General features: G+C 47.7%; 1 protein-coding gene across 1 annotated transcript in view; it reads left to right on the forward strand.

Moving 5' to 3' along the window:
- LOC138681001 (T-cell differentiation antigen CD6-like) overlaps positions 1 to 17,876 on the forward strand; it is a 361,581-nt gene that overhangs the window by 274,278 nt on the left and 69,427 nt on the right. The window contains exon 11 of the mRNA XM_069768182.1: positions 6,090 to 6,158. Within this exon, the coding sequence (XP_069624283.1) occupies positions 6,090 to 6,158 (69 nt within the window). The remainder of the gene's footprint in view (positions 1 to 6,089; positions 6,159 to 17,876) is intronic.

The raw sequence follows: 17,876 nt of genomic DNA on the forward strand, positions 1-17,876 counted from the left end.
CACCATGCTGACCTGCTTCTGACCACTCAGTGCTTTGTTCACCTTCTCCTGACCACTCCACATCATGCTTACCTGCTCCTGACCACTCAGTGCCATGTTCACCTGCTCCTGACCACTCAGCACCATGTTCTCCTGCTCCTCACCACTCACCACCATGTTCACCTGCTCCACATCACTATGCGTGGTGGGCACCTGCTTCTGACCTCTCAGCACCATGCTGACCTGCTCCTGACAATTCAGTGCCATGTTCACCTGCTTCTGAACAGTCAGCGCCATGTTCATCTGCTCGGCATCACTATGCGTGGTGGGCACCTGCTTCTGACCTCTCAGCACCATGCTGACCTGCTCCTGACAATTCAGTGCCATGTTCACCTGCTTCTGAACAGTCAGCACCATGTTCATCTGCTCGGCATCACTATGCGTGGTGGGCACCTGCTTCTGACCTCTCAGCACCATGCTAACCTGCTCCTGACAATTCAGTGCCATGTTCACCTGCTTCTGAACAGTCAGCGCCATGTTCATCTGCTCGGCATCACTATGCGTGGTGGGCACCTGCTTCTGACCTCTCAGCACCATGCTGACCTGCTCCTGACAATTCAGTGCCATGTTCACCTGCTTCTGAACAGTCAGCGCCATGTTCATCTGCTCGGCATCACTATGCGTGGTGGGCACCTGCTTCTGACCACTCAGCGCTTTGTTCACCTTCTCCTGACCACTCCACATCATGCTTACCTGCTTCTGACCACTCAGTGCCATGTTCACCTGCTCCTGACCACTCAGCACCATGTTCTCCTGCTCCTCACCACTCAGCACCATGTTCTCCTGCTCCTCACCACTCAGCACCATGTTCTCCTGCTCCTAACCACTCAGTGCCATGTTCACCTGCTCCTGACCGTTCAATGCCATGTTCAATTGCTCTTGACCACTCAGCGCCATGTTCAACTGCTCTTGACCACTCAGTGCCATGTTCAACTGCTCTTCACCACGCTGCACCATGTTCAACTGTTTTTGATCACTCAGCACCATGCTCACCTGATCTTAACCAATCAGTGCCATGTTCACATGCTCCTGACCACTCAGCGCCATGTTCACCTCCTCCGTACCAACCAGCATGGTGGCTACCTCATTCTAACCACACAAAGCCATGTTCACCAGTTCCTCACCACTCAGTGCCATGTTTACCTTTTCCTGACCACTCAGTACCATTTTTATCAAGTTAGTCCAACAAATACCTCGGATAAAGGCACTTCATAAATCATAGTTTTCACATTTTCGATCCAATAAGGTTCGAAATACCGAAGAGATCCTTTTAAAAAATAGATTTTATTTAAACACTGTTTAAAATCATACAAATAATAATCATACATATAAAAATAAAGATTATTATTATTATTATTACAAGAAAAGCAGAGTATGTCACAGTAAGGGACATCACCATCAGCGTTAATACCTGTGGGCTCTGTGTGATCTTTCTGTCCCGGGTCCTGCTTCAGTGATGTCCCTTCACCCCTTAAGCAGGACCCGGGACAGAAAGATCACACAGAGCCCACAGGTATTAACGCTGATGTATAGCATAACTACATGGCTTGTACGGCACTTTAAACCGCAATTATATATGGCGATCTAAGCTAATTGTTTGGAGGCATTAATATGGCAACATGCTGATATGGGACAGACAAAATTATAGAGCAGTAGCCCTCCTGGTTTTCTTTTCTCGCATTTCCGGCCCCATATACAGCCCGATTGCAGGGGTGGATTTTGGTATGAGGTTAGGAATATAAATCGCTATGGTACCGTTATTTTTGAAGTAGCCATTTTTTCATCACTTTTATGTCATGATTTGATCATGCCAAGAACACTAAGTGCAATAGCAAATATATAAAGACAATATCTGTTCATATTGGGAGATGAATCTGTGGTAATAACCGCTTTTTTTGTTCAGTACTTGTCAGACCAGTAGAGCATGATGAGATAATACTTACTGATAATCATTGGAATTTTTATAATATAACAATACTGGTTGTATATTTGGATAAATATTTACCTCTAGTTTCAGTTATATCCTCTGTAACTACTCTGGTTCCTGGTGATGTCCCTTACTGTGACATACTCTGCTTTTCTTGTATGATTTTAAACAGTGTTTAAATAAAATCTATTTTTTAAAAGGATCTCTTCGGTATTTCGAACCTTATTGGATCGAAAATGTGAAAACCACTCAGTACCATGTTCACCTGCTCCAGATCACTCAGCGCTATGTTCCCCTTCTTTGCATTAACCAGCATGATGGTCTGATCTTAACCAATCAGTGCCATGTTCACCTGCTCGTGACCACTCAGCACCATGTTCACCTGCTCTTGACCACTCAGTGCTATGTTCAACTGCTTTTCACCACTCAGCACCATGTTCAACTGCTTTTCACCACTCAGCACCATGTTCGCCTGTGCCTGACCATTCAGCGCCATGTTCACCTGCTCCTGACCACTCAGTGCCATGTTCACCTGCTCCTGACCATTCAGCGCCATGTTCACCTGCTCCTGACCACTCAGTGCCATGTTCACCTGCTCCTGACCACTCAGTGCCATGTTCAACTGCTCTTGACCACGCTGCACCATGTTCAACTGTTTTTGATCACTCAGCACCATGCTCACCTGATCTTAACCAATCAGTGCCATGTTCACCTGCTCTTGACCACTCAGTGCTATGTTCAACTGCTTTTCACCACTCAGCACCATGTTCAACTGCTTTTCACCACTCAGCACCATGTTCACCTGCTCTTGACCAATCAGTGCGATATTCAACTGCTCTTGACTACTCAGTGCCATGTTCACCTGCTCTTGACCACTCAGCACCATGTTCTCCTGCTCTTGACCACTCAGTGCCATGTTCTCCTGCTTTTCACCACTCAGCACCATGTTCAACTGCTCTTGACCACTCAGTGCTATGTTCAACTGCTTTTCACCACTCAGCACCATGTTCAACTGCTTTTCACCACTCAGCACCATGTTCAACTGCTTTTCACCACTCAGCACCATGTTCAACTGCTTTTCACCACTTAGCACCATGTTCGCCTGTGCCTGACCATTCAGCGCCATGTTCACCTGCTCCTGACCACTCAGTGCCATGTTCAACTGCTCTTGACTACTCAGTGCTATGTTCAACTGCTCTTGACCACGCTGCACCATGTTCAACTGTTTTTGATCACTCAGCACCATGCTCACCTGATCTTAACCAATCAGTGCCATGTTCACCTGCTCTTGACCACTCAGTGCCATGTTCTCCTGCTTTTCACCACTCAGCACCATGTTCAACTGCTTTTCACCACTCAGCACCATGTTCAACTGCTTTTTACCACTCAGCACCATGTTCACCTGCTCTTGACCACTCAGTGCGATATTCAACTGCTCTTGACCACTCAGCACCATGTTCACCTGCTCTTGAACAATCAGTGCGATATTCAACTGCTCTTGACCACTCAGTGCCATGTTCTCCTGCTCTTGACCACTCAGTGCCATGTTCAACTGCTTTTTACCACTCAGCACCATGTTCACCTGCTCTTGACCAATCAGTGCGATATTCAACTGCTCTTGACCACTCAGTGCCATGTTCAACTGCTCTTGACCACTCAGTGCTATGTTCAACTGCTTTTCACCACTCAGCACCATGTTCAACTGCTTTTCACCACTCAGCACCATGTTCAACTGCTTTTCACCACTCAGCACCATGTTCAACTGCTTTTCACCACTCAGCACCATGTTCACCTGCTCTTGACCACTCAGTGCCATGTTCAACTGCTCTTGACCACTCAGTGCCATGTTCAACTGCTCTTGATCACTCAGTGCCATGTTCAACTGCTTTTTACCACTCAGCACCATGTTCACCTGCTCTTGACCAATCAGTGCCATGTTCAACTGCTCTTGACCACTCAGTGCCATGTTCAACTGCTCTTGACCACTCAGTGCCATGTTCTCCTGCTCTTGACCACTCAGTGCTATGTTCAACTGCTTTTCACCACTCAGCACCATGTTCAACTGCTTTTCACCACTCAGCACCATGTTCAACTGCTTTTCACCACTCCGCACCATGTTCACCTGCTCTTGACCACTCAGTGCCATGTTCAACTGCTCTTGACCACTCAGTGCCATGTTCAACTGCTCTTGATCACTCAGTGCCATGTTCTCCTGCTCTTGACCACTCAGTGCTATGTTCAATTTCTTTTCACCACTCAGCACTATGTTCAACTGCTTTTCACCACTCAGCACCATGTTCAACTGCTTTTCACCACTCTGCACCATGTTCAACTGCTTTTTACCACTCAGCACCATGTTCACCTGCTCTTGACCACTCAGTGCCATGTTCAACTGCTGTTGACCACTCAGTGCCATGTTCTCCTGCTTTTTACCACTCAGCACCATGTTCAACTGCTCTTGACCACTCAGTGCCAGGTTCAACTGCTCTTGACCACTCAGTGCCATGTTCACCTGCTCTTGACCACTCAGTGCCATGTTCAACTGCTCTTGAACACTCAGTGCCATGTTCAACTGCTCTTGACCACTCAGTGCCATGTTCAACTGCTCTTGACCACTCAGTGCCATGTTCAACTGCTCTTGACCACTCAGTGCCATGTTCAACTGCTTTCCACCACTCAGTGCCATGTTCAACTGCTCTTGACCACTCAGTGCCATGTTCACCTGCTCTTGACCACTCAGTGCCATGTTCACCTGCTCTTGACCAATCAGTGTGATATTCAACTGCTTTTCACCACTCAGTGCCATATTCAACTGCTCTTGACCACTCTGTGCCATAGTCTCCTGCTCTTGACCACTCAGTGCCTAGTTCAACTGCTCTTGACCACTCAGTGCCATGTTCACCTGCTCTTGACCACTCAGTGCCATGTTCACCTGCTCTTGACCACTCAGTGCCATGTTCACCTGCTCTTGACCACTCAGTGCCATGTTCACCTGCTCTTGACCAATCAGTGTGATATTCAACTGCTTTTCACCACTCAGTGCCATATTCAACTGCTCTTGAGCACTCAGTGCCATAGTCTCCTGCTCTTGACCACTCAGTGCCATGTTCACCTGCTCTTGACCAATCAGTGTGATATTCAACTGTTTTTCACCACTCAGTGCCATGTTCACCTGCTCTTGACCAATCAGTGTGATATTCAACTGCTTTTCACCACTCAGTGCCATATTCAACTGCTCTTGACCACTCAGTGCCATAGTCTCCTGCTCTTGACCACTCAGTGCCATGTTCACCTGCTCTTGACCAATCAGTGTGATATTCAACTGCTTTTCACCACTCAGTGCCATGTTCAACTGCTCTTGACCACTCAGTGCCATATTCAACTGCTCTTGACCACTCAGTGCCATATTCAACTGCTCTTGACCACTCAGTGCCATGTTCACCTGCTTTGACCACTCAGTGCCATGTTCACCTGCTCTTGACCACTCAGTGCCATGTTCACCTGCTCTTGACCACTCAGTGCCATGTTCACCTGCTCTTGACCAATCAGTGTTATATTCAACTGCTTTTCACCACTCAGTGCCATATTCAACTGCTCTTGACCACTCAGTGCCATGTTCAACTGCTCTTGACCACTCAGTGCCATGTTCAACTGCTTTTCACCAGTCAGCACCATGTTCACCTGCTCTTGACCACTCAGTGCCATGTTCACCTGCTCCACAACAACCAGCACCATATTCACTTGCTCCTGACTCCTGACTCCTGCCATGACTCCTGCCATAGTCTCCTGCTCTTGACCACTCAGTGCCATGTTCAACTGCTTTTCACCACTCAACGCCATGTTCACCTGCTCTTGACCACTCAGTGCCTTGTTCACCTGCTCCACAACAACCAGCACCATATTCACTTGCTCCTGACTACACAGTGCCATAGTCTCCTGCTCTTGACCACTCAGTGCCATGTTCACCTGCTTTTCACCCCTCAGCGCCATGTTCACCTGCTCCACAACAACCAGCACCATGTTCACTTGCTCCTGACTACACAGTGCCATGTTCACCTGCTTTTCACCACTTAAATGGCGGTCACCTGCCTCTCACCAGTATCCCATCTGTTTTTGTTTCTAGGGTCAGCGACATCATCCAGCACATCTTCAGAGGAGCAGAACTGGTATGAAAATTACAGACAACAAGTTGGTGAGTATATCATGGCAGTGGTCTGAGTTACTCTCAGATATCCGTGACTGGAGTTGGGGAGATCGCTGAGGTATTTGATAATGTACAGAGCACAGCACCGAGGGAGGATGCAACGTATGAGGGTGCACATGAAGTGTCACCATGAGACTCCATTTTACGCTGTAGTAGCACTTCTCTATAATCTTTAGTACTGTGGAAATAATGCTGCAAAGTAGTGCTCCATTTACACTGCGTAATTACTGGAAATGCTTGTTTGGTTGCATAGATTGAACTTTTGTGCTGCACAAAAGATCATTGTTCTCCGCAGCACATTGTCCTGTGTGAACAAGAAGAAAGTCCAACTCCATGCATTGATTGATCTATTACAGATCATTCACTGTGCATTAGAAAAAGGAACCTGTCACCATGAATATGGCGTCCAATCTGCTGGCATGATGCCCTAAAGCAGGTAGAGACGTGGAGTCCGATAAATCTTTTGAGATTCACTATAACCTGTGATTTCATCATTTTAAACCTCTGCTCTTTCTGGAAACATTGGTCCTATCGGTGACTGACAGCTGTCTGTGTATGGACCCTTATACAAAGAAAGCTTCCAATCATTGATGGGACCATCCACTGGACTGGAAGTCTCAGAAAGAGCAGAGATTAAGGCTGAATTCCCACAATGAATTTTTGGTGAGCTTTTTATGCTGAATATTTTTATAAAAAATGCAAGTAACCTATTTTTACTTAATGGGTGCAGAAATGGTGCAGAAAATCTGCAACATCAAAAACGCAATAAAAACTAATTGCGGCAATGTCACATTAATTGATTATATCACAGGTTATGTGTCATGTAGTGTCAAGGGACTGTGGGTCCCTCCCCGATCCCTCGAAGTAGGGGCGCCCTGGTCTATCCTTGCCCCCCTGATTACACCTGTTGATGGAGACACCGGCTTTTGTACCTATCTATGCTCCTAACTTAACCCTTATCTGATCCCTCCCCCCAAGAAGGTGAGGAGCTGATGTGTATAATGCTAACCATGCAGACAGGATTAACAGGCAGGGGTAAAAGAAAACTATATAATCATACAAATACACTCACAAAACAAAAAAGGCGGAAACAGAGGATGTATAGGAAGGGGAAACCAAATGTGAGGGTGAGTCGCCCCACGGGTCAGGGGTACTCGGTACCGGGTCCTACTGCTTCACAGGGGGATGTCACGGTGGCTGCGTGTAAAAGGGGAAAGGTCTTTAAAGGCATAGAGTTTATGTTCGTGACGCCACCTGTGGTATTCGGTCCGGGTGACCGACGCTGCTTTAAGGGGTCCGCTGGAGTGATGTTATGGCAGCTAGATGGTATACCTTCCCACAGGTGAAGTATGTCCCCAGGGCTTCCCGGTGTGTAGACGGTGGTTGGTGAGAGGCGCAGAGAAGAACTAGGACACAAGGTTGCAGTCTCTTTACCTTTAGTGAAGACTTCAGCGTCCACAGTCCAGGGCACCAGATCACAGGGCAGGCAGAGTCCGGCCGGTTTGGAGAGAAGTCCAGAGTCCCCTTATCCAGGTGGAAATCAGTAGCCTTCCTTTGGGCTGCGGTGGTGTAGTCCCTTACTGCCTATGGCTTCACATAAGGGTCTCACAGATGTGGTGTTTCGCTCTCTCTGTCCCCGTATAGGATAGGACAAAACTCGTATGACTGGTGACTTGAGCCTGTTTAATAGGGTCTCTTAGATAACTCGGCTCTGTAGGTGTCACCGTGCCTCCTGGGTGTAGGTGCGGACAGGTAAGCTGCAATTAGCTGTCCTGCCGGTCTCTGAAATAAGGCATAGAGGTCCTTATTCCCTCGGTGTTCCGGCTACCGGAATTTTGCGCCTCAGAAGGAGGCAGCCTGAGCGGGGCTAGTCCCCTTCTGGTATCCTCTCCTTTGCTTCGACTTCCTTCACGCTCGCTGCAATACTATTCTGCCTTTCAATGTCTCTTTCTAGGAGCTGCAGCTCTGAGGGCATGCACAGCTCCATTGACCCTCTGTCCTCCTCAGACTACTGTCTGGAACTTTTGCCTAACTTTCCCTACAGACTACTAGTAATATACAGTACAGACCAAAAGTTTGGACACACCTTCTCATTTAAAGATTTTTTCTGTATTTTCATGACTATGAAAATTGTACATTCACACTGAAGGCATCAAAACTATGAATTAACACATGTGGAATTATATACATAACAAAAAAGTGTGAAATAACTGAAAATATGTCTTATATTCTAGGTTCTTCAAAATAGCCACCTTTTGCTTTGATGACTGCTTTGCACACTCTTGGCATTCTCTTGATGAGCTTCAAGAGGTAGTCACCGGGAATGGTTTTCACTTCACAGGTGTGCCCTGTCAGGTTTAATAAGTGGGATTTCTTCCTTATAAATGGTGTTGGGACCATCAGTTGTGTTGTGCAGAAGTCTGGTGGATACACAGCTGATAGTCCTACTGAATAGACTGTTAGAATTTGTATTATGGCAAGAAAAAAGCAGCTAAGTAAAGAAAAACGAGTGGCCATCATTACTTCAAGAAATGAAGGTCAGTCAGTCCGAAAAATTGGGAAAACTTTGAAAGTGTCCCGAAGTGCAGTGGCAAAAACCATCAAGCGCTACAAAGAAACTAGCTCACATGAGGACTGCCCCAGGAAAGGAAGACCAAGAGTCACCTCTGCTTCTGAGGATAAGTTTATCCAAGTCACCAGCCTCAGAAATCGCAGGTTAACAGCAGCTCAGATTAGAGACCAGGTCAATGTCACACAGAGTTCTAGCAGCAGACACATCTCTATAACAACTGTTAAGAGGAGACTTTGTGCAGCAGGCCTTCATGGTAAAATAGCTGCTAGCAAACCACTGCTAAGGACAGGCAACAAGCAGAAGAGACTTGTTTGGGCTAAAGAACACAAGGAATGGACATTAGACCAGTGGACTCTGCTTTGGGCTGATGAGTCCAAATTTCAGATCTTGGTTCCCACCGTGTCTTTGTGCAACACAGAAACGATAAACTGATGGACTCTACATGCCTGGTTACCACCGTGAATCATGGAGGAGGAGGTGTGATGGTGTGGGGGGGTTTTGCTGGTGACATTGTTGGGGATTTATTCAAAATTGAAGGCATACTGAACCAGCATGGCTACCACAGCATCTTGCAACGGCATGCTATTCCATCCGGTTTGCGTTTAGTTGGACCATCATTTATTTTTCAACAGGACAATGACCCCAAACACACCTCCAGGCTGTATAAGGGCTATTACACCAAGAAGGAGAGTGAGACCTGGCCTCCACAGTCACCAGACCTAAACCCAATCGAGACGGTTTGGGGTGAGCTGGACCACAGAGTAAAGGCAAAAGGGCCAACAAGTGCTAAGCATCTCTGGGAACTCCTCCAAGATTGTTGGAAGACCATTCCCGGTGATTACCTCTTGAAGCTCATCAAGAGAATGCCAAGAGTGTGCAAAGCAGTCATCAAAGCAAAAGGTGGCTACTTTGAAGAACCTAGAATATAAGACATATATTTTCAGTTGTTTCACACTTTTATGTTAATATATAATTCCACATGTGTTAATTCATAGTTTTGATGCCTACTGTCACGATCCAATTTTGGATTTGTGGCAGATCTGGTTTGCCTCAGTTTAAGACCTTTTTTCCTTTCTGGTCATCGGGGGTTAATGCAGTTTTTCCCCCCCCCCGGTGGCCGCTGATGTTATTGCATTGCTGCTGGGTCAGCTGATGTTTGTGGTGACCACTCCCTCCATCCTTTAAGAGGTCACCTGGTTCATCAGCTGACTGTCGGTGTTAGTTCATTCTTCAGCGACCAAGCCGGGAGTAGGAGCTAGCTGGGAACTGTTGTTCTGCAGCTGTGTCCGTTGTATCTGTTGTTTCTTCCTGCTGTGCTGTGCCTTGCAGCATTAAGCTAAGTGTAGTTTTCCTTTACCTTGTCTGTATACCCTGTTAATTGTGATATTTATACACTGGTGCAGTCCACCTCCCTTGGGGGGAGAGGGGGTCACTGATAGGGCCTGCACAGGAGACAGGGATACGCTGGCGGCTCAGGCCTCCTAACCATCATAGGTACCCCTGAGATAAGGGAAAGCCACGGCCCCTTATAATGGCAGGGACAGGTGTGGGTCCAGTACGCCGTCCTGCCCCTTTATCGCCGTAAACGGCGTGACATTAACACCGACCTTCACATTTTCTCTGGTGAGCCATGGCTCAAATGCAGGCCTTTGCCCAACTGCTCCAGACTCTCACCACTGAGCTTAAGGATCTGCGTGGTGAGGTGGTGCAGCAGCTGCAGCAGTTGTTGGGGTTCTGGGCCTCGGCTCAGGTTCAGGCTCTACCAGAACCCAAGATATCTCTCCCTGACAGGTTTTCTGGAGGGAGAGATAGATTTTTGGTTTTTAAGGAGGCCTGTAAGTTATACTTCAGGCTCCGCCCTCATTCATCAGGGAGTGAGGAACAACGGGTGGGAATCATCATTTCCCTTCTTAAAGGTAACATAGTAACATAGTAACATAGTTAGTAAGGCCGAAAAAAGACATTTGTCCATCCAGTTCAGCCTATATTCCATCATAATAAATCCCCAGATTTACGTCCTTCTACAGAACCTAATAATTGTATGATACAATATTGTTCTGCTCCAGGAAGACATCCAGGCCTCTCTTGAACCCCTCGACTGAGTTCGCCATCACCACCTCCTCAGGCAAGCAATTCCAGATTCTCACTGCCCTAACAGTAAAGAATCCTCTTCTATGTTGGTGGAAAAACCTTCTCTCCTCCAGACGCAAAGAATGCCCCCTTGTGCCCGTCACCTTCCTTGGTATAAACAAATCCTCAGCGAGATATTTGTATTGTCCCCTTAGATACTTATACATGGTTATTAGATCGCCCCTCAGTCGTCTTTTTTCTAGACTAAATAATCCTAATTTCGCTAATCTATCTGGGTATTGTAGTTCTCCCATCCCCTTTATTAATTTTGTTGCCCTCCTTTGTACTCTCTCTAGTTCCATTATATCCTTCCTGAGCACCGGTGCCCAAAACTGGACACAGTACTCCATGTGCGGTCTAACTAGGGATTTGTACAGAGGCAGTATAATGCTCTCATCATGTGTATCCAGACCTCTTTTAATGCACCCCATGATCCTGTTTGCCTTGGCAGCTGCTGCCTGGCACTGGCTGCTCCAGGTAAGTTTATCATTAACTAGGATCCCCAAGTCCTTCTCCATGTCAGATTTACCCAGTGGTTTCCCGTTCAGTGTGTAATGGTGATATTGATTCCCTCTTCCCATGTGTATAACCTTACATTTATCATTGTTAAACCTCATCTGCCACCTTTCAGCCCAAGTTTCCAACTTATCCAGATCCATCTGTAGCAGAATACTATCTTCTCTTGTATTAACTGCTTTACATAGTTTTGTATCATCTGCAAATATCGATATTTTACTGTGTAAACCTTCTACCAGATCATTAATGAATATGTTGAAGAGAACAGGTCCCAATACTGACCCCTGCGGTCCCCACTGGTCACAGCGACCCAGTTAGAGACTATACCATTTATAACCACCCTCTGCTTTCTATCACTAAGCCAGTTACTAACCCATTTACACATATTTTCCCCCAGACCAAGCATTCTCATTTTGTGTACCAACCTCTTGTGCGGCACGGTATCAAACGCTTTGGAAAAATCGAGATATACCACGTCCAATGACTCACCGTGGTCCAGCCTATAGCTTACCTCTTCATAAAAACTGATTAGATTGGTTTGACAGGAGCGATTTCTCACAAACCCATGCTGATATGGAGTTAAACAGTTATTCTCATTGAGATAATCCAGAATAACATCCCTCAGAAACCCTTCAAATATTTTACCAACAATAGAGGTTAGACTTACTGGCCTATAATTTCCAGGTTCACTTTTAGAGCCCTTTTTGAATATTGGCACCACATTTGCTATGCGCCAATCCTGCGGAACAGACCCTGTCGCTATAGAGTCTCTAAAAATAAGAAATAATGGTTTATCTATTACATTACTTAGTTCTCTTAGTACTCGTGGGTGTATGCCATCCGGACCCGGAGATTTATCTATTTTAATCTTATTTAGCCGGTTTCGCACCTCTTCTTGGGTTAGGTGATCCCCAATCCTGAGCCTTCTCTCTGCCAACCGGTTCTCCATCTCTACGGTCAGTGGACGAGTTTTTTGCAGCTCTGGCGCTGGTATATGGTGACCCGGACGGCGTCTCCTTGGCGGAATCCCGACTCCATAAGATCAAGCAGGGGGGCCGGCCGGCGGAGGTCTACTGTTCAGAGTTCAGGAGGTGGGCCACTGACACACAGTGGAGTGACCTAGCCCTCAGGAGCCATTTTGTGCAGGGTCTGTCCCCTAGGTTACAAGATACTCTGGTACAGTACGCTGCCCCCAAGTCGTTGGAGGCCGCCATGTCCCTTGCCATCCGGGTGGATAGACGCTTGAGGGAGAGGCATACACCAAATGTGCCCCCTATAGTCCTTGCTAGGGAGGAGGACACACCTGGGCAGGCGGACGAACCCATGCAGCTGGGAGGAGTTGGTTCCCAAACGGGGTTGTCTGGGGTTTACTGTGGTGTGGGGGCATGTTTCTACTGTGGGCAGACCGGTCATTTTATCATTGTCTGCCCTGCTCGCACCAAAATACCTGTTCCATCTAAAAAGCCGCGTCCCCCTGGTTGTGTAGAAGGAAACAACCAGGGAGTGTATGGAGCGCCCCCAGACACAGGGCCACAGGTTACTCGGTACCGGTCCTCTCTGTCTCAGTTTTGGGGTTGTCACGGTTGCGGGACCCGGTCCGTGACCCTGCTAAGGGGCGTCCAATGAAAGGGTTGATAGTAGTTTGTCAGGGGTTCGTGACGCCACCTGTGGTGTTCGGTCAGGGCGACCGACGCTGCTTCGGGGTCCGCTGGGGTGATGGAATGACAGCTAGGTGGTATACCTTCCCACAGGTGAAGTGTATCCCCAGGGCTTTCCAGTAGTGTAGGCGGCGATGGTGTGAGGTACAGTCAATAATGAGGACACAGGGTTGCAGTCTCTTTACCTCTTTACTGATGACTTCAGGATCCTCAATCCGGAGCACGGTTAACAGGGCTGTCTGAGACCGGCCGGTCTGAGGGCACATCCAGAGGTCCCTTTGCAGGTGGAAATCAGTGCCTACCAACTAGCGCCTGTGTGTTGCAGTTCTTCCCTGCTGAGCATTTGGGATAGTCCTCACAACTGTCGTTTCTATTCTGATGTTCTGCTTCGTCCCCCAGTATGTTATGGCTATGACGCACCCGTTTGACGGGAAGGCTCGGAGATATTCTGAGACCCTAGAGACGCTCCTCTCGAACTTTGCCCCCTATGTCTTCTTAGGTGAAGTATGTTAGACAGCCAACCTATAATCAACTGTCCTGCCTCTGTTTGAAGTAATGCTTGGAGTCAGTTACTTCCTCGGCGTTCTGGCCACCGGCTACGTGCCTCAGTAGGATGTTGCCGATCTCGGGGCACGACTCCTACTGGTTCTCCTTTGTGCTTTGTCGCTAGGTGCCTGCCAGGTTCCCATGCCTGACAGGGACCCCCCTGAATCTTCCCCGCAACACCCCCTGCCACGGGATGTTGCCTGGACAAAACCCAGTCTGCTTCTGACTAACTTCCTATCCAACCCCCAGTTTTACCAAAGTGTGTGGAGTGGCCTAATAAATAGAACCTTTTGCTCGCCCTGGTGGCCGGAGTGTGAAGTGTAGTGTGTGACTGTGATACCTGGTCAGGTGAACTCCTTTAGTGCCATCAGATGTACCATCACTCCCCTTAGTGGCAGAGCGACATTACTGCAACGACCAGGTCTTTGGGGCGATGCATGTATATTTCCTCCGTTTTTTCGTCTCAGTGTACCTTACCTGCTGAGGTGGTTGTTGGTGGGGTAAATAAGAATATTCCGGTGCTTGTGGACAGTGGAGCAGGAGTCAATTTGGTGAATGCTCATTTTGTCCAGACCCATGGCCTGATGAGTAGGTCACTAGCCAGACCCCTAAGCGTCCAGGCCATTGACTCTGTCCCGCTCAGCCAGGGGAGCATTACCCAAGTCATTGACAATATACATCTGCGTATAGGGGCTTGTCATGAAGAGTTCCTGTCATGTTATGTCTTGGAGGGCATACCAACTCCCATTGTCTTAGGTCTCCCTTGGTTGAGAAGACACAACCCTGTCATAGACTGGCGGTCCAGAGAAGTAGTCAGCTGGGGTCAGTCGTGTGAGGACTGCTGCCCTGGAGCTACGATCTCTGCCGTCCTTCTACAACCTACCCCTTCTTCTCCAGTGGGGGCAGTAGAGGTGCCTAAAGGAAGTAGGGGCAAGACTCTACCCTCACTACATTCTAACCCGGTATGTCAGAGACCTCTAAGGAGGAAGGGTCGGAGGAGGGTGGTGGTTCCCTCGGTGCATTGTGGGGGTGTGAGTTTGGTGACACAGGGGGATGCCTCTGTTGTCGGTTCTGTAAAGAGCTTACCATCTTGTGGCAGACGCATGCGTGAAAATAAAAGTTCAGGTCCGGACCTGTGTGTGAATGATTACGTATGGGTGTCCACCAAAAATATCAGGTGGAAGTGTGGAACTGGAATCTGGAGTTCCAGGGTAATTGGGCCATATCGGGTGTCAGCCATTGTCAGTCCGAAGACTTACCAGTTGGAGTTACCCTTAGTAATGCCCATACACAACTCATTCCACAGGTCTGCGCTCTGGAGATTTATGCCGCCTACGTTGTCTTCTCCACCGTGCTGTGTCCACCGTAAACCTGAGGGTCAGGTGACTGAGGAGGTGAACTCTGGTGAATTGAGTCGTCCTCACTTTAGATTGTTTACTGGTGAGGTCCAGTGTTGAGGGTCCAGAGGCCCCTCATTGAAAGGGGGGTACTGTCACGATCCAATTTTGGATTTGTGGCAGATCTGATTTGCCTCATTTTAAGACCTCTGTTCCTTTCTGGTCATTGGGGGTTAATGCAGTTTTTTCTCCCCCTGGTGGCCGCTGATGTTATTGCATTGCTGCTGGGTCGGCTGATGTTTGTGGTGACCACTCCCTCCATCCTTTAAGAGGTCACCTGGTTCATCAGCTGACTGTCGGTGTTAGTTCATTCTTCAGCGACCAAGCCGGGAGTAGGAGCTTGCTGGGAACTGTTGTTCTGCAGCTGTGTCCGTTGTATCTGTTGTTGTTTCTTCCTGCTGTGCTGTGCCTTGCAGCATTAAGCGAAGTGTGGTTTTCCTTTACCTTGTCTGTGTACCCTGTTAATTGTGATATTTATACACTGGTGCAGTACTCAGGTACCCCTGAGATAAGGGAAAGTCAGTGCCCCTTATAGTGGCAGGGACAGGTGCAGGTCCCAGTACGCCGTCATGCCCCTTTATCGCCGTAAACGGCGTGACACCTTCAGTGTGAATTTACAATTTTCATAGTGATGAAAATACAGAAAAAACTTTAAATAAGAAGGTGTGTCCAAACTTTTGGTCTGTACTGTGTGTGTATCTATATATATAATTGTCTAAGGGTTTTTCCGTCTGTCTGTCTGTCTGTCTGTCTGTCTGTCTTTCTGTCTGTCTGTCTGTCCTGTAAATCCCATGTCCCTGATTGGTCGATGCCGCCAGGCCTCGACCAATCAGCGACGGGCACAGTATCGACGTAGAAATCCCGCGTCTCTGATTGGTCGAGGCCGCCAGGCCTCGACCAATCAGCAACGGGCACAGCGACGATGATGTCATAATGGTTGTCATGGCGACGATGATGTCATAAAGGTTGCCTCGATCAATCAGCGACGGACACAGTCTGCCGCGAATTCTGGAATCATCATTGTCGATATACTACGGGGACATGCATATTCTAGAATACCCGATGCGTTAGAATCGGGCCACAATCTAGTGTATATATAATTGTCTAAGGGTCTTTCTGTCTGTCTGTCTGTCCTGGAAATCCCGCATCTCTGATTGGTCGAGGCCGCCAGGCCTCAACCAATCAGCGACGGGCACAGTATCGACGTAGAAATCCCGCGTCTCTGATTAGTCGAGGCCTCCAGGCCTCGACCAATCAGCGACGGGCACAGCGACGATGATGTAATAAAGGACGTAGACATCCCGCGTCTCTGATTGGTCGAGGTCGCCAGGCCTCGACCAATCAGCAACGGGCACAGCGACGATGATGTCATAAAGGACGTAGAAATCCCACGTTTCTGATTCAGCGACGGGCACAATATCGACGTAGATGTCATAATGGTTGCCATGGCAACGATGATGTCATAAAGGTTGCCTCGACCAATCAGCGACGGGCACAGTCTGCCGCAAATTGATGGAATCATCATTGTCCATATACTACGGGGACATGCATATTCTAGAACAGGGGTCCCCAACTCCAGTCCTCAAGGCCCACCAACATGTCATGTTTTCAGGATTTCCTTAGTCTTGCCCAGGTAATAATTGCATCACCTGTGCAATGCAAAGGAAATCCTGAAAACATGACCTGTTGGTGGGCCTTGAGGACTGGAGTTGGGGACCTCTGTTCTAGAATACCCGATGCGTTCGAATCGGGCCACAATCTAGTATATATATATATATATATATATACAGTGGGGCAAAAAAGTATTTAGTCAGTCAGCAATAGTGCAAGTTCCACCACTTAAAAAGATGAGAGGCGTCTGTAATTTACATCATAGGTAGACCTCAACTATGGGAGACAAACTGAGAAAAAAAAATCCAGAAAATCACATTGTCTGTTTTTTTAACAATTTATTTGCATATTATGGTGGAAAATAAGTATTTGGTCAGAAACAAAATTTCATCTCAATACTTTGTAATATATCCTTTGTTGGCAATGACAGAGGTCAAACGTTTTCTGTAAGTCTTCACAAGGTTGCCACACACTGTTGTTGGTATGTTGGCCCATTCCTCCAGGCAGATCTCCTCTAGAGCAGTGATGTTTTTGGCTTTTCGCTTGGCAACACGGACTTTCAACTCCCTCCAAAGGTTTTCTATAGGGTTGAGATCTGGAGACTGGCTAGGCCACTCCAGGACCTTGAAATGCTTCTTACGAAACCACTCCTTCGTTGCCCTGGCGGTGTGCTTTGGATCATTGTCATGTTGAAAGACCCAGCCACGTTTCATCTTCAATGCCCTTGCTGATGGAAGGAGGTTTGCACTCAAAATCTCACGATACATGGCCCCATTCATTCTTTCATGTACCCGGATCAGTCGTCCTGGCCCCTTTGCAGAGAAACAGCCCCAAAGCATGATGTTTCCACCACCATGCTTTACAGTAGGTATGGTGTTTGATGGATGCAACTCAGTATTCTTTTTCCTCCAAACACGACAAGTTGTGTTTCCACCAAACAGTTCCAGTTTGGTTTCATCAGACCATAGGACATTCTCCCAAAACTCCTCTGGATCATCCAAATGCTCTCTAGCAAACTTCAGACGGGCCCGGACATGTACTGGCTTAAGCAGTGGGACACGTCTGGCACTGCAGGATCTGAGTCCATGGTGGCGTAATGTGTTACTTATGGTAGGCCTTGTTACATTGGTCCCAGCTCTCTGCAGTTCATTCACTAGGTCCCCCCGCGTGGTTCTGGGATTTTTGCTCACCGTTCTTGTGATCATTCTGACCCCACGGCGTGGGATTTTGCGTGGAGCCCCAGATCGAGGGAGATTATCAGTGGTCTTGTATGTCT

Source organism: Ranitomeya imitator, chromosome 5 (genome assembly GCF_032444005.1).
Source record: "Ranitomeya imitator isolate aRanImi1 chromosome 5, aRanImi1.pri, whole genome shotgun sequence".
In the NCBI taxonomy this organism is placed as follows: domain Eukaryota; kingdom Metazoa; phylum Chordata; class Amphibia; order Anura; family Dendrobatidae; genus Ranitomeya; species Ranitomeya imitator.